This window comes from Herpailurus yagouaroundi, unplaced genomic scaffold (assembly GCF_014898765.1).
Source record: "Herpailurus yagouaroundi ecotype Mexico unplaced genomic scaffold, PumYag 163, whole genome shotgun sequence".
Classification (NCBI taxonomy): domain Eukaryota; kingdom Metazoa; phylum Chordata; class Mammalia; order Carnivora; family Felidae; genus Herpailurus; species Herpailurus yagouaroundi.
In genome coordinates, this window is record NW_024412404.1 from 20,155,730 (window position 1) to 20,182,824 (window position 27,095).

Genomic DNA, 27,095 nt, shown 5'->3' on the forward strand with positions numbered 1-27,095 from the left:
ATAACCCGCATCCAGCCCTGGACACGCTTGATCCTGGCTCAGCCGGGCTGCCGGGCACAGCAACTCACACCCAACCCCCAGTCCCGAGGCTATAGACGCCCCAGAGCTTGGCACAGGCTGCCCCCAAGGTCCCTGGCATATGCATTATACAGGTGGTAGTGACAGTGGGGCAGGCTCTTCAGTCTCGATGAAAAGACTGAGGGCCCCAATGGCCCAGATGCCTCTCCACCTGAACAGAGCTGAGAATCCCAGCCTGTACTTACCTTCTATTGCCTTGAGTAGCTGAACTCAGTTCAACCCTGGCCCAGGGCCCCGATATCAAGAAGGCAGTAGCCCTGCTGGGCCCAGACCACCAGGAGCACCCCTGGGCCCCTCACTCCACACACGTGCCTTCCATGCAGTCAGCAGGGTCCGGCCATTCTTTTTTTTTTTTTTTTTTTAATGTTCACTTATTTATTTTGAGAGGGTGTGAGAGCATGTGTGTGAGTGGGGGAAGGGCAGAGAGCGAGCAAGAGAGAATCCCAAGTTGGCTCTGCACTGCCAGCCTGGACCCCGACATGGGGCTCGATCTCATGAAGTGTGAGATCATGACCTGAGCCGAAATCAAGAGCCGGACTCTTAACCGACTGAGCCGCCCAGATGCCCCAAGAGTTAAAAAAAAAACCAAAAAAACAGATACAGATAATTTTTTTAAAACCGCATTTGAACAAAAGAAAGAGATTTCATAGTGATTCGGGGTTTGCACCAGCAGACTCGTGTTGCGGGCCCAGGGAAGCCAGGAGGTTAACTCATTTCCATTTTCTGGATGAAGGTGTCCCGGGAAGCCCCTGAGGGAGGGCGAGGAGGATGGCGACCCCTCGTGGTGAGGAGGAGAACAAAGTCAAGAGAAAGGCAGCTGAAATGAAAGCTTACAACTTGCAGCCCATTGATAAATCCCTGAGGTGTGCAGAATATGACATTCTTAAGGACCTCACGGCTGCCTTAGTGTTGATGTTTCTTTAGAGACTAAAGGCAACCTTATCTTGACAACAGCCAGACCTCCAAGGTCCCATAGACCCTCGTTTCAGCACCCAGAAATTCCTTAGAGACGTACATTATCCCTAACACCTGCTAACAAAAAACTTTATCATCCGTCACTCCTCACCAGCCCAGCGCAGCTCTTTCTGCCCATGGGTCCTGTCCCTGTGTTATAAAAGGCATCTTTTTGCACCGTGCAATGTCTCAAGAATTCTCTCTTGACCATCTTGCTCGACAACCTGCATCATTGGGAAGCCAGCTCCGGGATTCCCTCAGGGTTCCTGGAGGCAAGGCATGGAAGAAAACATCCTTCTGCCATGACCTCCACATGGGAGCTCACCGGAAACACAGCCTTCGGGAATGGAGGAAGGACAGGGGCCAGGGGACCGCCTGGTGGCCAAAGGAGGACTAAGTGACAGGGAGCAGGTGCTCCCAAGGTGTTCTTGGTGTCAAGTCCGCACCTCCTGTCTGGAGGTGATGTGGCTTCTCTCAGCCTCCTGCTCTCTGAGCCAAACCATCATGGGTTTTCAGCGCAAGAGACGGAATCTGACTCTTACAAGAAGAAAGAGTTCTTTCCACTTTTCTTCAAGATCTTTGAATCACTTTGGTAGCTCCGGCCTATTTGGGACACGTCCAGGACACCAGGTACTTCTGGGCTCTCATCTTCTTCTAGGGCAAGACATTTTTCTGGAACTCATGCAGAACTGCTACGGGCATGTTCCTTGTCCCTCTGCACACAATGTCTTTCTTTCACTGGTAGAACAAGTCTGTCAAAAACAAGAGAACTCTTAGCGGGGCACCTACTACAACACCCCCCGCCATCTCCCACAGAAATTCAGGGAGACTTAGTCTCACATCATAAAGTTCTCCTGCCACAAAGCTCCACAGCATCTCCCGGGTCCACTGCTCTAATAGCCCAGTTCCCGGGCTGATGAAGAGTCCCTGTGGCCCCCACGGCCGGCTGGGCCACAACAGTGAGGAGACAGAGGACTTCCACCAGAGCCACCCTTGAGCCTGGCCACTAGGACAGACCATCATTACGGGGTGGGGGGGGACAGCAACAATAAAGTCACACACCCTCAAACCCGCCCCGTATACGGTCCCAGTGGACCCACCTCATCCTGTGCCCACACTGTTCCCTCTGCCTGGAAAGCCCTTCCTCTCACTGGCCATGTGGTGAGCACCTACCCACACGTCACCCCTGGGCTCCTCGGTCCGTGTCCCCGGCGCCCTCCGCAGGGGGCTCAGTGCTCCGCAAACTGTCTCCGGAAGGCAAGAAGGAAGGAAAAGAGGAAGGGAAGGAAGAAGGCAAGAAGGCAGAAAGACAGGAAGGCAGGAAGGCAGGCAGGAAGGAAAGACAAAGCCGTAATTTGCTATTGCATTTTTCTCCTCTCTTGCCAGCCGCTCCTAAGGAAAGCTTAAAATTCGTGTCCATAGAAATACCTAAATTACAGAATGTAAAATATAAATACATTCTATAATTTAAAAATATTTAACATATTGAAATAAATGAAAATCTACATCCTGATAACGCCAGGTGACAACATAACGCTGAAGTTCACCACTTTGGCCTGCAATGAAAACCTCAAACTCTTTTGAAAAAGTACAAATGACAGAGATTATTCTAATTGCCTATCACTGAAACTAGACACAAGTGAAAAAATTGAAGGACAAACAACCACGTGGAACTTTCACAGCTCCCTCTTGAGTAAAGTTTGGATCTAGAAGCCACTGGACCCAACGTGCAGCTCAGAAAGTTAGAAATGGGACATGAGGGGCGCCTGGGTGGCTCGGTCGGTTGGGCGTCCGACCCCGGCTCAGGTCATGATCTCGCGGTTCGTGAGTTCGAGCCCCACATCGGGCTCTGTGCTGACAGCTCGGAGCCTGGAGCCTGCTTCGGATTCTGTGTCTCCCTCTCTCTCTGCCCCGCCCCTGCTCACACTCTGCTGGGGTCCTGAGGCTGGTCCTGCTGCTGGAGAACAAGCGCAGCTCATAACTGAAGGGGAGGCTGGACCTCGGGATCGTCACAACCCTGGGAACCGTCCCTCGGGAGCAGCAGGTGAGGCCCAGTGCCGAGTGGGGCTCAATCCAGCTGCTTCCCTCAGTGAAGTAGAAGGGAATGGTGCCGGCCACGCCTGAGGTCCCCGTCCTGCCCTGGGACAGGGTCTGCCCTTTCCTGAGTGGGGCTCCTCAGAAGTGGCCTCGCCTGCCTGGCCCTCAGCTTCCTGCTCTGTAACCTGGGGATCCAATGGGCCTCTCAGGCTGCCATGATTGTCTCTGCACTTGTAGCCCCTGCTTCCCAGGGCCATCCTATGGGGGCTCCTGCAAACACCCCAGAGGGAGCCCCTTCAACCTTGGCAAAAGGAGGGGAGCCCCGCTTTTCTGTGGCCAAGAACAGACCTGGGCTTTCCCAAGAGTCTCCCCTCCACCTCTTTACCTCGATTCGGCACACACTGGCTTCACCTCCTGCCCTCCTCAGGCCGGGGCATGACACCTGACCCACTCTATCTTGATGGAACCTCTGACCCAAACCAGGCAAACGTGACATTTAAAATTTTTTAATGTTTATTTATTTTTGAGAGAGAGAGACAGAAAGACAGAGCGTGAGTGGGGGAGGGGCAGAGAGAGAGGGAGACACAGAATCCGAAGCAGGCTCCACACTCTGAGCTGTCAGCACAGAGACCGACACGGGACTTGAACTCACGAACCATGAGGTCATGACCTGAGCCGCAGTTGGACACTTAACCGACTGAGCCACCCAGCGGCCCCTGAATTTTCAGAATAAAGAACCAAAGTTCCGTCCAGAAAGTTCATTCCAAGTCACCTGTATTTGGGAATGCCCACTCTCTTACCTCATTGCCAGCTCTGGATTTTAAGAACTTTTTAATGTTCAGCCATCTGTTTGCCAAAATACAATATTGCATTTCTTAAAGTGTGTGTTTCTTGAGACGTGTAGTTGAGCAGTTTTCATTTCCTGCGGTTTGTCCCATCCCTTTCCTTCCATCCGTGTACCCCTGTCCTCGTACTTTTTCCATTTACTCCGGGCATTCTGTTGCGTCTCATTGATCTGATTCCATTAAATGGAAATTGCAAACAGTTCTTCATTCGTCCCTTCTTTTGCCTTTGCGTTTTCTCTCCAGTGCACGGACGTTTCATTTTTATGAAATCAGATTTGGCAAGTTTATTTCCTTTGCAACTTCTGAGTTTCATACTGTCCTGTGAGAGCCACATCACATGGGTCCAATGTGAAGTCTCCCGTTTCCCATGGCGAATTGTTCACATTTTTCTGCATCTGGGGCTCCATGAACCAAACCCGGAACGCAGGGCCTTTTCCTTATTTCTTCTAAATCTCTCTCATGAAGGTGTCATGGTAAGAAGGCAGAAGACCTCACAGCCCAGGGACCAGGTGTCTGTCACACTGCCTTTCCCCCACCCCCCAGCTTTATTCAGATATAATTGACAGGTATCATTGTGTAAATTTAAGGGGGGCAACATGCTGATTTGATACTTACGTACTGCAAAATGATTGACGCCTCTAACACATCCATAATTACTGTTTCCGTGATTGTGTTGACAACATTTAAGATTTAGTCTCTTAGCCACTTCCAAGTCCATGATACAGTATCACCAGCTATAACCATCGTGCTGCGCAATAGATCCCTGGAACTTATTCATTTTTTAACTGGAAGTTTGTCCCATGTGACTAAGATCTCCCCTTTTCCCTCACCCCACAACCCCTGGTAATGACTGTTCCGTGTCTGTGGGTTTGGTTTTTTTAAGATTCCACATAAAGTGATATTGTAGAGCATTTGTCTCTCTCTGCCCAGCTTATCTTAGCATAATGCCCTCAAGATTCATCCCAATTGTTGCAAATGGTAGGATGTCCTTTTTCATGGCTCAATAATATTCCCGTTGCACATCTGTACCCCATCTTCTTTATCCAGTCGTCTGTTGATGAACACTTAGGTTGTTTCTATACCTTGGCTGTCATGTCCACTGCTTCTTACATTATGCCTGGGTCCTGCCTACTCTGGGGAATTTGTCACAGGCAGAAATTTCCTCTAAAGTTCCCACCCCAAGCCTCTCACCCCAACCAACCACTGCTGAGATGCTAATTCTTTCTAATTCTCATTTCCTCCCTCCTCCATCCTTTGTCGACTCCAAAACACCTTTCGGACCAAGCTCCCTCCTCCCCATCCTCCATACCTGCCACAGGAGTGTCCCGAGTGCCTCCCGCCTGATGTCACCTTCCTCTGGCATCTCCGTGGGAAATGGGGTTTGTCATCTTGTTTTCATCCCACGTCCACATCTAGTGTCAAAATGTTAAAATGCCGAGTGACTGTTATAGAAGTCGTCACAGTCACAGAGCTATACTCTTATAAGCAATGCTTCGAAAAAATTCTGTTGAATGATTGTAATTTCTATCTCTGGGCACCTGAGCCTGGCACGGACCCTGCCGGAGGGCAAGTAGGAACCTCATCTCTTACAAAACCTCTTTGCTAAGGGGAGCTCAGGGGGCAGGAGCGATGGACACATCTAGAATCCATTCTCCGCTATGATCACATTGAGCACCCACCCCGGGCCGAGCCCTGCACGGGATCCAGGTATGAAATGGCAAACAGAGCGGACGAGGTAAGACCCCAACAATTCTGAGTCCTATGGGGACAACAGGCATGAACAATCAAGCACTAACATGCATAAAGAATCATAGCTTTTCATAGCCCAGCGGCAGGTAAAGATGGTGGGCATAATTTATGGAGGATGTTTGAGAGAGTCTTTTTTTTTAATGTTTATTTATGAGGAAGAGACAGAGCATGAGCGGGGGAGGGGCAGAGAGAGAGGGAGACACAGAATCCGAAACAGGCTCCAGGCTCCGAGCCGTGAGCACAGAGCCCAATGCGGGGCTCGAACTCACAAACCATGAGATCATGATCAGAGCCGAGGTTGGATGTTTAACTGGCTGAGCCACCCAGGCGCCCTGAGAGTGTCTTTCTGGAGTGTCTTTCTTGAGGTGGGAAGGACTCAGAGGAACCACGATGGGAAGAGAAGGAAGGGTGGTAGGTATGGAAGGAGTCATGAGGGGGGGTGGGCCCCAAGGAGGTTAAAGAAGGAAACACATATTTGCACACTGTGTTAAACACTGAACAAGAAACTAAAAATGGGAGTACAGATGGGAGGTTATCAAGGAAGGGGCTTTTCAGAAAGACAGAAGTTTCATCTGAAACCTGCGGGATGAGATGGAGCATCCATTCAAAGACAGAAGAGTATCATAAAAGAACGACGTGTGCAAAGGGCCTGAGGCAAGAAGGAGCTGGGCCTGTTTGGGGAAGCCATACCAGCTAGGGAGTCTGGAGTGCGGTGGTGAGGAGTGGAGTCCAGAACAAGAGCAGACAGACGGACACTGGGCAGGCACGTAGGGCAGTACAGCTTAGTACTCTAAACGTTATTCAGAATGTATTAGGGGTACCAAAGGCTTACAATTGAGGTGGGGAATACGGCCATATTTACATCTTCTTAATGACTCTCCTTCCTTTTCCCAGCCACCACCCACCTCCACAGGGTGATGTCCGCAGACCCTCCAGGCCTCTTGTCATCGAACCCATCAGTGTTTCACACGGGTGAGCCCTCCCTGGTCCCAAACCCACCATCCTCACTTGGCTTCCAAGAACACTACACTGTCCTGCCTTCCTTCTACCCACTGGCCGCCCCTCCCCACCCCCAATTCACCACTGCCACGTTTCCACGACACTATGACACTCGAGGGCTTTGTGGCCCAGAAGTGGCTTCTCCTTGCTCTCACTGTTCGACCTCTGGTGCCAATAAAGCCCAGTCCTTCACCACCTCCCCTCTCAGGCAAGCATTCCGATGTTTCTCGTGCCTTTTTGTGTTCTGACAAAATGTGGATGATGTTCTAGGAAAAATATGTCATGGAACGGCCCGTGTAGTGACTGCTCACGTCACAGACGGTCTCAGACAAGACAGTGGCCTTGACTTTCTCCTCTCCGCCACATCCGAGGTCTCCGCTGCTCTTCTGCCCTTCCTGGCACCCGGGACCAGCCCGTCTCAAAGCCTTCTCACGTGGCTGTCCCCTCAGCCTGGACCCCATGTCTCTCCAGAGCGGATTCCTTTCCCCGCGGCCTGCTTGGAGCAGGAAGTCCCGCCCCTGCTCTCACCAACCCTCAGGACTGCCTTTGCAGGGCCTTCCTTCTGCTCCGACAGTCTTCTAATAAAAATTCCATCTGTGAATTCTCCTCACACAACGTGTGAGAGGGAAATGTGCCCATTTACACCCACTTAAAGGCTTGGCTCGTCTCTCTGCAGGCCAAACCCCTCATTGTCTCACTTCCTCTGACTTCGGTATTCAGTCATTGAACAACGATGGCCCCAGTGCCCCCCTCACGACGGTCGGACTGCAGCTGACTCCCACGCAGGGAGGGCAGACGAGGCCCTGGGCGGCAGCACGTGGTGATGGAGAGAGCACACTCAGGAGACCGGGGTGCCACTTCCCAGACAGGTGCCCTCAGTCACATCCCTAACCCTCTGGGCCTCAGGTTCTCTCCGTGAAACTCAGCGGAGTGCGGTGAGGAATAAGTAGGGAAATGCCGTGACTTAACACAGTAGCTGGTGGATGAGGAAAGCTTAGTGCATGCTGGAGAAGCCCACCCGGACGGGAACAGAGGGCTCCAGTGGTGGGGGGGGGGGGGGCCCGGCCCGGGCCACAGAGCAGCGGGCACCTCTATGCTGGGGGGATAGAGATGCTCCTAGTGAGGTACGTCTGAAGGTTTGCAGACAAAAACCGAGCACAGAGTAGTTGTTTATTCACTGTCCCAGCAGGAACTATTAACACATAAAGGTTCGAGTTTCATATCAACAATGTCCAAAAAAAGATCTTTTATCTCCAGGGGGGGAGGGGCAACCATGCAATTCTGAATTTTCACTGTGAATAGGGCTTGAGTGGGAGGCATTGACCGCCTGCAAGCTTGTGCCTCCCTCTCCTGGAGGGAGCTTGAGACTTGCTGGGAGCGGACACAAGCTCTAGGTTTCTGTGGTAAATCGGCCTTCTTTTTCTCCCCTGAAGAGCTGCCTTTTCCCTGACGTAAGGAGAAAAGCTTGGGGTCTTTGTGCGTCAGGCCTGGAGCCCAGATGCAGGCCGTCTGCTCCCCAGATGAGGGTTCTTGGGCTGCCTGGTTCAGCCAGAACCAGCGCCATGGACCCTGGACCAGAGCCCAAGCCTCAGTGCTCTATGGGACCCTTGGGGGCCCCTACGTGAGCCTGTGGTCTGGGCAGCTAGGGAGAAGGCAGAGACACTGCTGTCAGCGGCCCAGGCTGACAGGTGGGGGAGGCAGGGCTGGCCAGGGACGGAAAGGCAGGTGAACGTGCAGCTTCCAAGACCATAGCCCTTCCAAGACCTTCCGAGGACCACTCAGGCCCCTTGAGTGCTGTGCCCCGGGAGCCACCTGGCAAAGGCAGAATCTCCTCATGACACACCTCAGCCAACTTGTCTACCGCTAGGAGTTCAGCTCCGCCACCTGGGTCACTACTTAACATTAGATATTCGGCCCTTACGAGTGGCCTCTCTGGAAGGGGCGTCTGAGGGGCTCACACACTTACTCCAACAGCATTCAGACCAAGAGGCCAAAGAGAGAAGGGCTGGAAGCTACGGGGTTCCGGACCCATCTAAGGGGCTGGCCACCTGAGCTGGGACAAGCTGCTTCTCTGTCCTGACTTCGCATATCCCTGCCCAGGGCTCACCAAGAGGTGAGCAGCAAGCTCAGGTCTTCAGGACAGAGGCCACAGAGCTGCTGGTCATTGCTCAAGCCTCCGTCCGGCATGAGATGGGAACAGGGTTGGGGGCTGCGTACGGGCTCCCGAGTCAAAGCCCCTGGATCACGTGTGGGTCCTGACACATGTGGCTGTAGGACCTTGGGAAAGTTACCTAGGCGGTCTGCGACTCAGTTTCCCCATATGGAAAGTGGGAATGAGGTGTCACCTCACCGTGTTGCAGTGAAGAAGAAACGAGGTCGGTAATTGGCTCGGGCCCTCGAACACCATAGCTGCTCAGCAGGTGTCAGCCCCTGTTCCTGTCCCCGCCGGATGCCTAGCCTGAGATGCCTCCGTGAAGGCCCTTGGCTCAGGGCACAGGCCACAGATGGGAAGGGCACAGCCAGCACACCCAGGATCCCTGAGATCTGTGAGGGAGGAGGGGACCAGCCATGGGGGAGGCGTGGGGGGATTTACTCTTCACAGGGGTGGTTTTTCCACTAAATTAACGTCGCCTCAGTCTGAGGGAAAAGCAGGGGGATAGCGTGACTACCGCCATGAGGAGGTCTGACCCCAGGCACCAGCAAGCCCCCTGCCATTCACAGTGACGACAGCACAGGGCTAGCCCTAGGGGTGCAGCTTGGTCCAGGAGGGGGCAGTGGGTGGGGAAGGCACTCCCTGCAGTGGCGGGGGGGGGAGCAATCAGGGCCCTGGGTCTGGGACATCTGAGAGTTGGGGTCCTGGACAAGAGGTGCCAATCCAGAAGCTTTCAGGGCGAGGCAGGCCCTGCGCCCACCAGCTCTAAAACACGAGCTTCTTGGGAATTTCCCATGGGAACTCGTTTCTTCCAAAATGGCCGTAGCACGCTGTCTTCTGGTAGATGGGCTTCTTCAAATCCAAGTCCCTGCACAGTCAGCAGAGGAAAGGGTCATTTTCAGTGGAAAAGGAGCAGAGTTTCTCTGAATTTTGAGCACAGGAGTAACAAACAGAGTGTGGACTGTCACTGCTCAGAGCAATTTCCCATACATTTCCTGTCTACGCCACACCACATCTCATGAGGTGACTGTCACTGGCCCCTGGGAAACAGGCTCAGAGGTTCGGGGACAGCCTGGTTACACAGACACACCCAGGACTCAGAATCTGAACTCTGGCCTTGCTGTGCCTTCCTCCTCTTCTCTCCTCTCCATTCTACTGGCCTGGTGCAGACCAACCACACGGCCAAGCTCCACAAAGCAAGAGTGGCCTCAGAAACATGGGCCAATGGGACCAGACCCGCCAGCTCAATTCTCAGCATTCAGCCTTGTGATTACTTTCCTACAACCCCCCACCTGCTCAAAGATGGCCCCCCTGGATGGTCAGCATCTCTGGGCCAGCAGGGACCTTAGACACCCCCTTCAACCTGAAAAGCAGACATCTTGCACTTGGGGTGTGCATTGAGCTGGGCTAGGAGCTTGGAGGCCCTCCTGCTCCGGGGAGGCTGAAAGTCCTTTTTTTCCCTTTCTCTTTCAGAGGAGCCAGACATCTGGGTGAGGGGGGGAGGAAGGGCCCGTCTGGCAGCGATGGGGCAGTGATTTACCTGACGATGACCCCGGGCCGAAGGTCAAAATTCTTGTTGACCACATCTAGCAGCTCTCTCTCTGTCTTCTGAGAGGTTCCATAGGTGAAGATGGAAATGGACAGTGGCTCAGCCACACCGATGGCGTAGGAAACCTTCCAGAAGAGACGAGGGTCAGGGACAAAAGCCTCTGTGCAGGGGGTCTGCCCTTCACAGAGATCCCGATGCCCTCAGAAAGGGGCAGCTGGAACCACCCATCCCTGGCCCGAACTGCTCCCCAACCTCGTCTGTCTAGGAATCTCCACCATCTTCACAGCGAGCAGATTCAGTATGTGCCCCTCTCCCTGAACATTTTTTCCCTCCCTGAGGTTTTCAGGGTACATGCCCCGGTGCCCCATGCAACACACAGTCACAGCCTTTGGCAAGGAGTGTGCCCCCCCCCCCCCGCAGGCCAGCACAGCCTCAGCCGGGGCAGAGGTGGGGTGGTCGGACTGGGGCTGACCCACCTGCACGAGCACTCTCCGGCAGAGTCCCGCTTTCACCAGGGACTTGGCCACCCAGCGGGCAGCATAAGCTGCCGAGCGGTCCACCTTGGTGTAGTCCTTTCCGGAGAAGGCCCCTCCACCGTGCGCCCCCCAACCGCCATAGGTGTCCACGATAATTTTACGGCCAGTGACGCCCGCATCCCCCTGCAGACAGAAAGGAAGAAATGGAGGGGGGGGTATGAGAACCAGGGTCCCCACAGGGCAGGGCAGACGGGCAGCTGCAGCACCATGATGGCCACCGTACTAACGGGGAAAGGGGGCCCTGAAGCTGCCCGTGGGCACTTTTCAAAGACCCGCCTCCCCCCACTCCCCACCCCCAAAGCTGGGAGTCAGACAGAAACCTTGCACTCTCACCCCAGTTCAGTCACTGACCCATTACAGCACCCAGGTAACCTGCCAGAGCCTCATCATAAAGTGCAAACGAGGGGACAGAGGTTCCCTGGAATCCTAGCCAGCTCCTACTTCAGCCTGTTTTTATGAGTCAGTTGTGATGGGCAAATCCGAGCTGCAGGAGGGCCCTGAGCCTCGACACACACACCCTGGGCCGTGGCCCTGGCTGGCGTTTCCTCGAGTGTCTGCTCTGTGCGACATTGGGCAGTAATGATGGTTTGTTTTTTGTTTTTTTGAAGGGGGGAGGGGCAGAAGAAGAAGAAGAGAGAAAGAGACAAAGAGACAAAGAGACAGACAGAAAGAGAGAGAGAGAGAGAGTGGGGGAGAGCAGAGAGGAGAGGGGAGGACAGAGGATCCAAAGCAGGCTCCACACTGACAGCAGAGAGCCTGATGTGGGGCTTGAACTCACGAACCACCAGGTCATGACCTTAAGCCAAAGTCGGATGCTTAACAGACTGAGCTACCCACGCCCCGGGAGAGACAGAATCCCAGGCTTGGAGACTCACTCAGGGCTCGATCCCATGATCCTGGGGCCTTGACCTCAGCTGAAATCAAGAGTCAGATACTCAACCAACAGAGCCACCCGGGGGTCCCAGTAATGATGTTTTAAAAGGGCAGGGGCTCCGTGTCGAGTACTTTGGGGAAAGACCACGTACTCTATCCCCTTGCTTAGAGATCCACACTTCCCACTAGCACATCTAGGCTTTGGGAAGTCCTGCAGTCCTGCAAGAAATGACAGTAAGCTTTGCCTTTCTTTCCCCCTGTGTTTCTGCACTACATTTGGTCACGGAACCCGTTACGGGGGTTCCGCTCTGAGTAACGCATCCCCTCTGAGGCGCCCCTGGCAGAGGTCAGCAGCCTCGCAGACGTGCTCTGCCGATCTCTACGTCCTCTCTCCTGCCGTACAGGAGGAAGGGGACAGCAGGGGTCCCCGCCTAAAACCTGCCCCAACACGAGTTGAACATAACGTGTGGCAAAGACCCAGTGATGCCACCTGGGAAAGGCCAGTCATCCGCAAAGGTGAGCTGGCATCTCAGCAGGGCAAGGCGGCAGCATGGGGCAGTATGACATGTCTGGAGAGGGAGGGCCAGGCTGCACGAGGTGGGAGAGTCCTGGGGACATGTCCCCAATTCCTCCTGCACTGACACACGGACAGCAGGCCCCACAGAGTATGAGCTGACCTCATGTTGTATCCAGGGCCGGACGTGGCTGAGTCACACAAAGCCACCTCCTCCTTTGCGCCCAGGGAGGTGAGCAACCCCAGTAACAAAGACGAATCAGGAGAGATCTGCTCTGAGGCAAGGGCGCACCTGGGGACCTCCGATGACAAACCGCCCGCTGGGCTGCAGGTGGTAAACGGTGTCTTCGTCCAGGTATTTGGCTGGCACCACGGCCTCGATCACCTGCTCCTTCAGGGCCTGGCGCATGTCCTCCAGCGTTATGTCTTCATTGTGCTGCACGGAGATGACGATGGTGTGGATGCGCACGGGGATGACCGCGCCGTTGTCCTGTATGTACTGAACTGTCACCTGTCGGGTCACAAGGGCAGGGGAGATGTTGTGAGGCCCTGCCCTGAACTGAGGACACACCGCGGCCAGGCACAGACACTCGGACGGCAGGTGGGGCTCCCAGGATCCAAACGAAGGTGGGGGGGGGGCCTCCTGTCCTCCAAGGACCTCCAGAAAAGTTAATCTGACACATTCTTGTATTTGAGTAGCTGCCCAGTGCCAGGGGATGACTGGGCATGAGGCATAAGCTATTCCCAGCTATGGCCACAATTAGTGCCACCTAGAGACTCAGGGTTGCAGAGTTTCCTCTCTATTTGTGACCCAGCTAGCCTCCTCCCCTTCTATCTCAGCGGGTTCTGGGTGCCACGAGTCCCCCCTGGCCAAAGCCCTTTTCTGACCCTCCGTGGCGCAGAGCCAAGGTATCCTGGCTCCTGCCAAGGAGCACAGGTGTCCATGAGCCACGCCGGCTGCCCCAGTCCCTCAGTGGAGGAGCTCTGGAAGTGTGTGGGGCCAGAGGACTGGCCTGCTGTAGGGACAGGGTGAGAAGGGCTCAAGTCAGGCTGGCAGAAATGGAGCAGCGAGCTTGGGAAGGCCAGCCTCCGGGTGTTTGAGCAAAAGAAAGGAAAAAAAGCTGAGAGCACATTGGAGGGAAGGAACCCGCCTGCGGTGCCCTTGCAGGTCGAGCCACGGGGGCAGTTCTAATGCTCGCTTCTACCCCGGTGGGGCCATCTGCGCATGATCAATTCACATTTCGGCCATCCCGGCAAGACAGGCATTATCATCTCCACTTCACAAATGAGAAAAACCAGGCCAGGAGAATCGAAGCAGCTGGTCTGAGGTTACACAGCAGTCAGCGGAAAGCCAAAGAGCCAGACTCGGTTCTGCCTGATCCCAAAGCTGGTGTCGTTCCCGTAGCAGCACAGACAGAATCCTTCCTCAGAGACCCTGTGCTATAGTGACACGTCAGTGAGTGTGAGAACCCGATGCCACAGCCTGGTCTGACTGGTAACAGAGGACTGCGGTCTGGGCACCCGGGCTTGCGGGGCGAAAGGGAAGGGGACAGTGAGGATGGCGGATGAGGCTGGAGGGAAACCAGCTCGGACTGCAGTGCTCTGTATGCGGGAAGCCGCGCCAGAAGCTGTGAGAAGCTGCTGGCAGCCCTGTGTTAAAGACGGGAGAGCTGGGGCTTCAGAGCATGAACACCTCGGTCAAGACCACACAGCCAGCAGAGACGGGCTCTGACCTGGAGCTCTATGGCCTGGTAGCCGGGGCTCTGCCCAGCAGAAGGCTGTCACTCAAGACCCCGAGGGACACATGGGAGCCCCAGGCCCGCGTGCCACCCGGGGCAGTGTGGACCCACAAGAGCAGTGCCCAGAGGAGGCCTGGGGTGTGTGGGGCCTGTGGGAATGCGGCTACGCCAGGTGTCCCTGGCTGGCAGCCTTACTTCCTACCCCAGGGCCTTGAGAGGACCACGGGACAGCAAACAGTGCCTCCCCGGGGACGTGCCTGCAGCAGGGTCTCTGCCCGCCCGAGACTCCTCAGATATCCGCCAAACACTGGGCCTGCATCAAATTCCCGCTCTGTGCCCTGCCTGGTTCAAAGAGCAAGAGGGTGGGATCCGGAAGAAGGAAGGGAGAGAGCCCTTCCCATGTGATGTCTGACCCTCGTTCGAGGGGCAGGTGCACAGTGACATCTGTGTCCCGAGACCAACCTTTAAATCCTGGGCTACGTGCACACAGCTGTGACAGGCTGCTGGAGTGGGGGCGGGGGCCCCCAAGAGGGGAGGCCCTGTGACCGGCTCTGGGACCAGATCCACGGCATCAGCATCAGGCCCTGGGAGAAGGCCCGCCTCCTCCGCTCCCCCGTTGCCAGCTGTGAGCCCAGGCAGCGTTCCTTCCACGCAAAACCACAGGGCTGTGGCCGAGCCGAGGGTTCTGAGCATGCCTCTTCGCTCATCATGTCAGCGAGATGGGGGGGGGCGGGGAACACACCACGGAAAACACAACTCTGACCAGGTACAAAAATAGCCATCCATACTGCTGCTCGGTTCTCAATACCAGCAGCCAGAATTTGCTCAGGTGGAAAGACTCGTCCTGTTCACAGTTAACACTCTGGTCAGATGATGAGAGTCCTTCACAAACAGGCCATGGAGCCGGCCTAGAAACCGGTCCTGGCACGGTGCCGCTCACCTCCAGGCAGCTGTGTGCAGGGGCCCTCGGGCGGTGGGGCCAGACCCGCACCCCTGCCCCTGAGATGCCCGGGGCTTGGCCCCCCCCGCGGCAGGGGGGAGTGAGGCGGACTTTGGTATCCAAAGTAGCATTAAGAGAATTCCATGCATCCCTGCAGGAGGAGAAACCCCGGAGGAGCACACCCCCGCCCCCACCCCTCCACTGCTGAGCAGGATGACACGGGCCTTCCTATTCAGCCGGCCCCACCGCGGTGCCTCTGGGTCTCACTGCCACACAAGGAAAAGGAGAGCCCCAGCGCTCTCCTTCCTCCAGCCTCTGTTCTAGGCTTCCGTTTTCTGCAGATGTGCCTCCCGCCTCCCGACACAGCGCAGCTCTGGCGCACGATGGAGCCGGGCGCGCCAGCCGCCGTGCGCCCCGTTCCTTTGATACCACTGCAGTCTTCGTATTTGAGCTCTCCCGCCCCGGGACCTCGAAGAGCAGCCGAGGAATGCTGATGATGGAGGCATGTGGAGAACACCAGGAAAGGTCGGCTGTAGGCCACACATGCAAGTCCTTGTCCCGGGTTCAGACAGTTGCAACCTGTGCCCCGCGTGGCCTCGCACTTGTGGTCAGGTGGACGCGCCTCTGTGCAACGGGGGCGACGGGACGGTCACGGTCACGGTCAGCCATGCTGAGCTATACAACCGCACGCGCCAAATTCCAAGTCCGGGGGCAAGAGAAGGCCCCGTCTGGTGGTGGCCACCGGGGAAACCACGGGAGGTGGGAGCTTCCTGGCCACTGACGGACAGGAGGGAACCGAGCAGATCCCAGGAGAGGCGAAGGGCGGGAGCAGAGGCACAAAGCACTAGGGAGTGAAGTAACTCCGACTAAGCAAGGATTGGGGTGGGGAGGTAGAGGAAGGTAAAACTGGAAGACCATAAGGGGCTTCAATGCCAACATAACAAGCGGGGGGTTCTCCCCCTGCGGGAAGCAGAAAACTGTAAAGGATTCCGAGCCAGTATTAGGAAATTAAAAGTCCAAAGGGAGTTAAGTGGAGTTTCCAGGCAGGGAAAGTCCTTGGGAGGGCACGGCGCAGATCCCTGCTGTGGCCTGGGAACCAGGCTGGAGCAGGAGAGGTGCTCTCTAGGCAAAACATGGAGCGAGGCTGGGTGGAGACAGAGGGGGTGCTGAGCAGGATGGGGGGGGACACCATGGCCCTCCCTGGAGCCGAGGAGGAGGTGACCGTGAGGCTGCACACGATGGCTCTCCGGCACACATGTGTGTAGGGGGAATGAGAAGCAGGGCTGCTGGTCCAGACACCCTACAGGTGAAAGCTTTGGGTGCTGAGTGTGCCAAAGTAGGAATTGGGCGCAAGCATGGGTGGAAGGGGATAGGGTGTGCAAAAGTGCCAAGGACCCGTTGGGGGGTGGGAGATGAGCCAGGGGAGAAGGCCCCGGGAAAGGGGCCAATAGGGCCGCCAGGGTGACACGGGGCAGGGACGTGGAGAGGGGAGGTGGACGGGGCGCCTCCACCCACATGCGCTAACACTTGCATCATTGCCGGCCTTCACATGTGGACTCCGGTGAGGATTTCCCCACGGTCCAGAGCAGAGAGGTCAGGGCCCATGGAAACAGAGAGTCCAAAACAGCAACGGGAAAGCCTTTTTGCGAGAAACAGTGATAAAGGGCCACAGCGAGGCACGGATGGCCCTTGTCAACTCGGCGTTCAGACCTTGCTCAAGGTGTGGAGACCTGTGGGTGTGGACGGGCAGTGACCAAAAGTGTGAAGCCAATTAAGAAGTAAATGTGTGGCAGGAACCAGGGAAACACATTGCCAGAGTCAACATATGCTAAGAAGGCAAAAAAAAAAAAAAAAAAAAAAATCCAGAACTGTTCTTTCCATTTTTCTGTATTTTTGAGACTTTTCACAATAAACATTAGGGGAGAAAACATGTAGACCTGAAGAGTTTTCAGATAAATAGTTCTTTTCACAACCAACAATATTTTGAGTGCCCGGACTGACCATTTTGATGCCAAAAATGACAAGTACCAAGAGGACCCAGAGGGGTGTCTGGGTCCCCAGTGTGTGTCTGGGGCTCCATGGGAGGGGGGCAGGAGGAGGCTCACCTGGGTCTTGGAGTCAGGCCTCAGCCAGGGGAGGACCCCGGAGCGTCTGAGTTCCGCCATTCGGGCATTGAGTTTGTGGGCAAGGATAATAGTGAGGGGCATACACTCTTCTGTCTCGTCGGTGGCATAGCCGAACATCAGACCCTGGAGGAGAGCGTCAACGGAGCAATATGCATTTTATCTTCTCATCTAAAGCGTGGCTGTATTGGGTGCCCTGTGCATGTATAACTTCTGCACGGGGAGGCGGGGGCACTTGTGGACAGGAAGACAAGACAACGCTCTGGGAGGGGGGAACAAGCCCAAATTGGGCATCGGTGACCACAGTCTTCCACAAGCAGGCCGTGCCCTCAAGTCGCTGCCCTGAAGCAGGGGTGTCCTAATTTATTCCAGGCGCATGGACCCCTCCCCCCGGGAGCTCCTGCTAGGATCGGGGGGGTCCCACCCCACAGCGTGTCCAATCCATTACTCATGAACTTCCCAGCTGTCAACTCAGTGCGGGTCAGAGCCAGGGCTGACACAGACAATGCTATCCTGACCCCTGACCCTGCACTCCACGTGTGGTCACCTGGTCTCCGGCCCCGACGTCTTCTTCGTTTCTGTCCAAATGTACACACTGGGCAATATCCGGGGACTGCTGCTCCAGAGCTACCAGCACATTGCAGGTCTTGAAGTCAAAGCCTAAGCAGGAGGGAAAGCAGGCCTTCGTGGGGACATGTGTCAGACAGAGGGTGGCTTCCAGCGTCCTGGCAGACCGCTCAGCTCCCGACACAGCATTTCTTGTGGGGGGTGGGCGGTCTCTAACCAGCTGGGATCTGTCTGGGACCTGTTGGGCGGAGCTGAGGCCCAGGATGGGGAAGGCCATGTGTCCATCCCATGTTATCATCTGGAAGGCTGGTCGAAGAAAATCCTCCACAGCACATTTTACTACATTAAATTATACCTAGATTAGAAATCTATATCCTACACAGAACGGCAAGATGAAAACCAGATAACGGCTGCGGCTGCGCTGGGTGACTCGTGGCCCTGCCCCCTTACTCTTCTGGAGGCACGTTCCAAGACCCAGGCTGAAAATCACCTTCCAGCACTGCTGTTCGGAAGCCCAGGCGTAATCCACGTTATGAAACACACTGAACAAAGACAGTGCACGTGAACTATCCAGAGAGGCTCCCAGAGCTAGAGTCCTCTGATCCCAAGCTCTGCACAGGGCCTGAAGCCAAATGGAAAAGCCACACCTCTGGAGGCCATGGCCACGTCTGCCCACCCCCAAAGTTCAGGCACACACATGGAAGCTGTTCTTCCCAGGCTCCCTGCCACAGGCTCGGAACTGGTTGGCGTGGGGAGGGGGGGGTTGCTGGCGAGTGGCAACCCTGCCCCCGGAGCCCCAGAAGGGGCCGCTGGGCACCGACAGCGCCATCTTCTCCCTGTGGGCCCTCGAGCCTTGCTGGGCCCGGCCGTGGGCACTGCGTGACTGAGGGGCTGAAACTCACAGAGGCTCTACTACCAGGCCAAGTATTGGTGACAAGCTGAGTAACCGTCACTCTCTTTCCAGTCTATTCTACCTATGCTGCCAGTGTGAGCTTTACTAAAACCAACCAACTGACCCAGATCCGGGCTGTTGTTTATGTCCATGCTTCACGTGGGGCCTGCTGCCCGGTGAAGGAGAACTGAGACGCCTCGGGTCCACCCAGCCCCTCCCAGCTGAACTGCCCCAGCCAACACACGCTCGCTTGGGGCTAGCCTTCCGCGCAGCACACTTTCCTACCTCCGCTAGGTCTCTGTCTAGAATGCTCTTCCTCCGGCTCCCCATCCCCACACGCCCAAATCTGATCAGCTCTCAGTAAACGTCCCTGGACCTTCCCCCCTCCCTCCCTCCCACCGACTCGCCGCTGGGCACCCCATACTGCGCCATTTAATGCCGGGCAGTGCCCCCACTCCGGAAGCACCCGGATGCCTTTGTCCTCTGCAGGTCCCTGTGCCCAGCGAATGTTTTTGAACACACACACCAATGAGCCATCTTTAGAGGCCTGCCAAGGACTCACCGATTGTGCATTAAACATTTTGCATTTTCCCTAATTGCTCTCTGGACAGTGAAGCTTCTCAGCCCTGAGAATCCATCAAGGGCTCCAAGCGATTTGGAAAAACAGAATTCAGGGGACCAAGGGGAGAGGAGCAGCGACTGTGCAGCCAAGAGCAGTGCGGGGTGGTTAGCCCGGGGCCCTCTTAGTGCAGCCACCGCGCTGTGTCGCTGTGTGGGGTCCTCTGGGTGGAGGCACAGCGACAAGCTGGGCGTGCCGAGATGCAGCCAGCAGCAGAGCTGGGCTCTCTCTCGCTCTCTCCTGCCAGCACACATTGCCTCCTGGGAAGTTTCCCTTCCACCTAGTGCAGAACAAGGCTTGCTCTTGAATAAGGTCTACACGTCTTAAACAACCGCCTTTTCCTGGTAGAACAGGTGTAGCTGTGCATGGTGACATGTTGGGAAGCTGCTGGTCCGGGACAATGTGTTTCCTCCAGAACACTGCGCCGACTGGCAGAATGAGCCCGTGCTCATTGGTTCTGTGTCCACTTCCGTGTGCTGAGTGAGTACTCTAGGCGGGTCGGAAGGTGGCTGCACGGAGCTTGTGTGTCTGCACCCTCAGTGGCGAGGGACTCTCACTCACACACATGCAGCACATTGTTCCAGCCTGCCCCGACCCACAGAGGTGGCACACGTCACCCTCAAGAACCCATAAGTGGCAAGTCCGTGTGCACAGGCCCTCAGCATCTGACTCTCGCACCCTGTCCTCTGGTGCCTCTCCAAACCGGACCCTTCCCCACCCTGCCCTGTCTTAGATGTTGGACTCTGCTGCGAGTCCCCCCGTCCCCCATTCTTTCCAGCTGTCACCCCGGCTTGATCACGGCGCTCCTCCTCGATTCCTGCCAGGGTCTGGGTCCCTTCCCTGGGATACAAGCTCCCACACTGCCTGCCACTGGGGCCAACCTCGGCCAGCCTGTCTCTTTCCACCTGCCACGAGTACCAGTTCTGGACTGAGTCACTTTGTTTTTCCTGGTCTAGAACGAGAAGTGGCATCTTGAAGCAGCAAGTGCAGGAGTCTCCAAAGGGCCGCCTACTACTGGCTGTCACCTCGTGCAAATTATTTACGACTCCAAGCCTCAGTTGCCTCGTCTGCAAGGAGTACGGCAGAGGGCCTCAAACGATGAAGAGGACAAATACAAAGGACCAGCGCCCAGGCCCGGCAGAGAACATCTCCCCAGCGGAGGGCGGCTCCCTTTACTCGGTGCTTCTCTCTTCCAAAGCCTTTGCCAGCACCAAGACCAGAGGCGACAACAGATGGACATGGGCTAGTTCAACCGGGCGCCATCCCGTGGGCCGCCATGCTATCGCCAGAGACCGTGACTCCTGACCTGCCAGGCGGGCCAAGGAATGTTCTTTTCTCCCAGTTGGTATCTGCACTGGCAGAGGACAGAGAGCCTCGGACCTGACACGGCGGCGGGGGCGCCCACACATTTCAGACCCGGGGGCCCGCCTCACCCTTGGCGGAGTCGTCGTAGCCGATGTGCCTGATCGTGCTTCTCACCACCCGCTGGTAGTCCACTGTGGCCGTGGAGGTGATCTCTCCGCAGAGTAGCACCATGCCCGTCTTACACACCGTCTCTGCAAGAGAGGGGGCAAGGTCAGCGGCCACGGGCCAGCCGAGGGGAGCGCCACTCCTGGACCCCCGCACAGCGCTGATAAAGGGACTCACGAAGAGTCTTGCGAGGCATGGGTGCCGAAAATGAGGGAACAATGCTAACAAGCAGAGTAAATCCCGGTAGAAGTGCTGACCGTGTGTGAATGCTGCCCTGAGAACTACGCTTTGGACAGACCCGGTCACACCTCGCTTTCACAGTGACCCCGTCCTTCTCACGTGGTCTTGGACCACTTATTGAGCCTAATTCGGCTTCCCCAACTGTACATGAAGACAACGTTATGACTGCCGCGTGGCTCAAAGTGAGACAACGGTGGCAGGTGGCTGTCATAAAGAATGCTGTCAACATGCCTCCGGGAGGCCTCTCCCGCCCCTTGTTGCTAATATTCCACCGCAGGCTGAGGTCCTGAGATCAGGGCGGGCCAACCTTCTCACTGGCCATTCACAAAGATATATCTCAGGGTGAAGTGTACCCTCAGAAGGCACAGGTCCCAGTGGTGCTCAACGCAGGGGCTAGGGAGGCACTGGAGAGGGAAGGAGCCGTCTGTGCAGCACACAGTGAGGACAGAGGGGCCCTGGTCTCCCTTCTGGGCACCCCTGCCCCATGACCTTGGCCAAGGCCCTGATTCAGCTGCAACCGTGATCACCTCGGGGGTCCTCCAGGCACTGGAGCCCCTGGCTCTCTGTTGTTCCCAGGGCCTCAGCACAGGCAAAGACCTCGAGCCCAGCCCACTGAGGTCTTTAGCAGGGAGTAGACATCTCTTACCACAGGCCACCTTGGCATTGGGGTCCTGCCTCAGATGGGCATCCAGCACGGCATCACTGATCTGGTCGCAGATCTTGTCTGGAGGAGAAGGAACGTGTACAAGAATCACAGAGATAGTGGGTCTAACAGACTGAAGGATCAAAATAATCAGGTATTTGGTAAGCTTACATATGAAATCTATCTACCAAAGAGGACACTTCTTTAAATATACATAATTAGGAAATTTTGAAATTTTTATTTCATCCCATTTCTGCCTAATTTTGGATGATGTATATTACATGAAGTCGTAGCATTCCCCCCAAAAAGACATACGTTCCAAAATCAGTTCTAAAAGACTATAGCAATTTACACAGACACACACACACGCGCGCGCGTGCACACACACACACACACACACACACACACATTCTCCTACTTAAAAAGTCTCTCATTCTTTAAGATATTCCCTTTAAGTCTAAAATCTAGAAAGCTCCTAGAAATAGAAGTTAAATAGCTGGGGCGACTGGGTGGCTCAGTGGTTGAGTGTCTGACTTCAGCTCAGGTCATGATCCTGTGGTTCCTGAGTTCTAGCCCCACATTGGGCTCTCTGCTGTCAGTGAGGAGCCTGCTTCAGATCCTCTGTCTCCCTCTCTCTCTGCCCCACCCCTGACTCCCATACTCTCTCTCTCTCAAAAATAAATAAACATTAATATGTATATATATACATATATAGATAGATATAGATATCAAAATATTTAACAAGTGGATATGATCATTAAAATGTATAATTACAAAAAAAAAAAGAAGTTAAAATAGCTAATGATGTCAGTAAGATTAGGTGCCAACACGTAAAATCAGATGGGACAAACAGATACATTTCTCGGCAGGTTCCATGAGCTGAAATATACTGTGTACACAACACCAAGCCCGAATCCACCACCCCAGCTGTAGAAATTCCATAAGAGAACCTCTACACATCATTGCTGTTCTACTGAACATTTCCACAGGCAGCTCTCAGATCATCCCCACTGCCACTCAGCCCCCTGAAGGCTAGATGTTCTAGCTGGGTTTGACCTCAGTCAAGGTGGGGCTGACCACAGCTCAACAGAAGCAGGGATTTGACCTTATTTTTCCACTACTTGCCTTAAGAATTCCACATGGTTGAGCATGCAGACCCCTCAGTGGCACTCTGGAAAAGTCCGCTCTTGCTTTGGGGTTGTGCAAACAGTCAATGTTCACAGATTGAGAAATAAAAGCGACACCTATTTATACATATTACATCTCATTTAATGTTCAAAATACCCGCAGAGTTGACTTTTTTAATGTTTATTTACTTATTTTTGAGAGAGAGAGCAAGCTAGAGGCTGAGAGAGAGAGAGAGAGAGAGGGAGAGAGAGAATCCCAAGCAGGCTCTGCACTGACAGAGTGCACGGGGCTCGAACCCACAAACCATGAGATCATGACCTGAGCCAAAGTTAGACACTCAACCAACTGAGCCACCCAGGCGTCTCCAGAGTTGGCTCTTAATAAATTAATACAGTTTTTCCCAGTTTTATTGAGGTATAATTGGTGTACAAAACTTATCTGCATAAAACTAAAGTATATAATTTGAGGAGTTTGGACATGTGAGTACTCTTACATTATCATCACCATAAACAAGGTAAGAAACATATCTGTCACCTCCAAAAGTTTCCTTGTGTCCTCCTATTTTGTTTTTGTTTTTTGGTTTTTATATGAAGAATCTAGATCCAGAATTAAGTGCTCTGCTGTCCTAAGCGCATCATTTAAAACATTCACGTCAATGTAACTTAAAATGTTAATCTGCCATTAAAGGTGAATTCTCTAATCTTTCCTTGAGAAACTGCCACTAAACTTTCAGGCTTTCTAGGCACCCCACTCCAGTGGCAGATCCCTGCTGTAAATCCAGGTTTGTCTGATGCCACGGCCTCTGCACACCCCTACCAATGAAAGTCTGCTACTAAAATATCTCCATCAGGACTCCTAGGGTTACTCACATGCTGACCGCAGATGACTCTGCTTGTTTCAAGGACGCAGGTCACATGTCCCCAGTCCAGACGGGGGACTGGGATAAGGGGTATTAGGGATAAAGCCGAGATGAGCAAGGGTGTTGAGACAGCTCCGCAGACTGAAATAACGTGTAAGGAGGCTCTTTCTGAACTGTTTCTTTAGGCTTTCAAAATTTCTATTAGTATCACTCAGTGGCTATAAGATAGCTCATAGGTGGTTTTCTTGGAAGTTGAAAAAGCATTCATTTTATCCTGCTGGTGGAAGAATTCAGCACTGGAATGACAAGCAACAAGTCCTCAAGCTTAGAGGAAGCTGACTTACGTGGACAGTTAATTGATTGTGGCAACCAAAAGGAGAGTCAGACAGACCTATCATTAAATAGACAACACGGCCATTTGATTGGCTAGAATTTTTCTTCTGTCCACTGAGCACACCGCGGTGTGTACTATGGGACCTCTGGCCACTGCGTGCCCAAGCACCCGGAGACTTTATAAAGTTACACACAATGAAAGGGGCTATTTGTTTCAAACTGAGCTAAGTCACATACAAAACTGAGTTTAAACCAAGGTTTCTTAACAGTGGTAAGAAACTGTTACTGACATTGGGGGCCAGAAAATTCTTTGCTGCAGTGGGGATGGTCTTGTGCATTCAGGATGTTTAGAAGCACACGTGGCCTCTATCCACTAAATGCCAGTGGCACCCCCAACCCCTCACAGCAGAGTTATGACAGACAACCAAAAATGTTTTCAGACATTACAAAATGTTCTTGGGGGAAGGGGGCAAAACCGCCCCCAGCTGAGAACCACCAGCTAAAGCATATGGAAGGAGATGTCTACAGCTGAGTTACAAGCTCGGAAATAACATGGATGAGGCAGATGAAAAGAAGGTAGCCTTGGTGATAAGTTACCAAAACTTTAACTTCTCAGATGAATTTTGAAAAAGTGCATAAAGAATAAGTCAGTGTGCCCAGCCCCCAAGATTCTTCTTGAGCAGTGGTTCACAAAGTGTGGTTCCCACAGCAGCAGCAGCAAAAGCATCTCCTGAGAACTTAGTAAAAATGCAAACCTTGAGCCTCACCCAAGATCTGTGAAATCAGAAAAGTCTGGGGGTGGGGTCCGGCACTCTGCCTTAACAAGCCTACTAGGTGATGCTGATGCTCCCCGATGTCTGAGAACCACTGACCTACAGCCTGAGGCTCTGATCATGGTCCTCACGTTCGCACACGAGCCTCTCCCATTTCCCCACAGCACCAGAAAATACTCGAATGTTCTTCCTCTTCAGGAGGTCATCTGTACTTCTCATAGATAACATACCTGAGGCTTTCAGGACCTGGAGATCTGTCTCAGCGACTACTGGAATGTGCTGTTCGTTCCTAGACTATACATGCTTTACGTGCAACACTTAGCGACCACAGTCTTGTTGGAGGGAACACTGGAACATTCTCTGCTGGTTTAAGTCGCTCAATGATAAAGCTTTGTCTTGCCCCCCAATATATAAAGCTGATACATGTTAGACGTGTAATATGTTTAGTCAACCCAACGCGTGTTCCCTGTAGTGGCCTCATCGTGCAGAGATGCTGGCTGTGGGTGGCAGCATGAACCCTTGGCTTCATTAACTGACAACTTCTCATTTCCTAATCAGTGACTGTTTTCCAAAACTAGTAAATTAGTAAATCAGTAGAATTAAAAGACGCCTCCTATGGTGCCTCCAGAGACCCCTCACAGTAACGAACACGGATTGGTTTTAAGGCCCCGGGGAAAATGGCTCCCCCGGCACAGGCTGTCCTCGGTCCACAGCCACCTACTTACCCGGGTGTCCCTCTCCTACAGACTCCGAGGTGAACATGAAGGCTCCTTCTTCACTTAGAGAGTGGTCACACAAGCCGTCCACCGGGCCATTCATCTTTGCACACTTCTCCACTGGGTTTCTTCAAGGTAACGATTTCAACGCTGCTGACTTTGCCTGAAGTGGTTTTGTGCGGTTGCCTTTTTTTTTTTTTTTGTTCCTCCCCCGGGAACCCAACAGGCTTGTCTTTGGCAGAGCTACAGGGCTCGCTTCTGGGGAACTGCCTGTGAGCACGTGAGGGGAAGGTGGGGAAGGTGAGGATGGTGAGGAGGGCGGGCCTGAGTACCGACGTGTCACTCTCTCCGGCTGGTCACAGCTCGCTCCTGAGGGACTCCTATATATGGAAAAGTGAAAGGGCCTGAATAATCATGTGAGAAAATTGGAGGAGTCCATTTCCAGGGGGTGGGGGGGGGGGGGGGTCTTCTTACCTTGAGGAATTCCGGTCCTCAGCTCGGATTTCCCGAGCCCCAACGTCTGGTCAGTGCACGGTGAAGAAGGCTGTACAGTTTCTGTAGAACCGAAGCTCCTTTGGGACTCTGCTTCGGCTCTGCAGCTAATCTCCATATTGGGCCGAGGTTAACATCCCACGTTGGAGGGTGGGGGTCTGTGGTGACTCAGGGATCCAAACAGGCAGCAAGGAGCCCTTTCCCAGAGATGCGGTTTCGGCTAAGGCTGCGGCACAGGGTGGCCTTTGCCACTGGGTGCTGCCTTTCCTCCCCCACACCTTGTCTGGGCTGGGCTCTCCCCCTTCTTCTACCTTCTCAGAGCAAGAGCACGCACCTGTATTCTGAGTCAGCGTGGACGTTACACAACACGTTCGTTTAGGGGAAAAGCTTTCGAGCCCACATTTCTCTGCTGATAGAAAGCACCTAAGCTGTCAGCTTCTCTAAGACACCGGCGGTCACATTAAAAAGTACCTGGACAGGTTACAGAAGACAACGCTTTTTTATTTTTTGTTTTTTGCTTTTGGAAAAAGACTCTTGAGAGATGGATTCGTTACAGGGAAATTATCCGAGTCCAGCTTCCATAAGATACATTAAACTTCGACCTATTCAGTCCTGTGCACTTGATCAACATTCTTGATCACATGATTCCGCACTTTTTTTTTTTTTTTTTTTTTTTTGCTTTGACCAAGAAAAGAAGTGAACTGGGTTACATCTGTAGCCAGTTCATGCTCTACCTGACAGCGCCTCTCTCTTCCTTCTCTCCCACTCTCAGACCTCAGGCTGCAAGAAGAGTGGGGAACTGAGATCACAGACAGTGAGAATGGGTGGAGGAACCAGTTCCCACTAGAAAGCAATAAAATGTAAGCAGCCAAAAGCTCATGCATCAAAAATATTGGACCGTGGGAAGCAAAAGGTAGGATGCGGTGGCCCCAAATCCCCTCTCTACTTAGAATGTGAGCATTACAGTTCTCTTCCTGGTGCTCTAAACTTTGAGTTTTGCCACCTGGTCAGTAGCAGCAGCACCAACTACCCAGGGAATTTAAACTATATTAAAGTGACCTCCTCACGGGATAAAGTAAGAGGTTTTACATACACATATTTCATCATTTAACAAACAGCGAGCTGGACCGCTCAGGCACAAGACTGCTGAAGGTTCGAAGAGAAAAAGCCACCGGGAAGGGATGGAAACATGAGGATCAAACAAGGACTTTAGACAACATAGCCTTGTCCTTGTCAGCACACAGGCGTCCTCCTGTTTGCACTTAAAATATTTCA

At 53.8% G+C, this 27,095-nt stretch overlaps 1 protein-coding gene across 4 annotated transcripts; it reads right to left on the bottom strand.

Annotated features, from left to right (window-relative positions):
- Positions 1–7,813: 7,813 nt before the first annotated feature.
- On the bottom strand, positions 7,814–26,417 carry MAT1A (methionine adenosyltransferase 1A). 4 transcript variants are annotated; one of them, XM_040485570.1, is made up of 10 exons: positions 25,803–26,415; positions 25,338–25,708; positions 21,523–21,600; positions 20,600–20,722; positions 17,636–17,748; positions 17,071–17,214; positions 12,579–12,797; positions 10,840–11,022; positions 10,355–10,488; positions 7,814–9,682 (listed from the first exon to the last, which is right to left on the bottom strand). In XM_040485570.1, exons 2-10 carry the CDS (start codon positions 25,429–25,431, stop codon positions 9,580–9,582), a joined length of 1,191 nt encoding a protein of 396 aa, XP_040341504.1. In that variant the 5' UTR covers positions 25,432–25,708; positions 25,803–26,415; the 3' UTR covers positions 7,814–9,579. The 4 variants fall into 4 exon arrangements, with proteins under 4 accessions (XP_040341504.1, XP_040341506.1, XP_040341503.1 ...); XM_040485569.1 differs by having other exon boundaries at positions 9,580–9,682; positions 25,338–25,732; positions 25,803–26,417; XM_040485571.1 differs by having other exon boundaries at positions 9,633–9,737.
- Between the last annotated feature and the right edge of the window lie 678 nt (positions 26,418–27,095).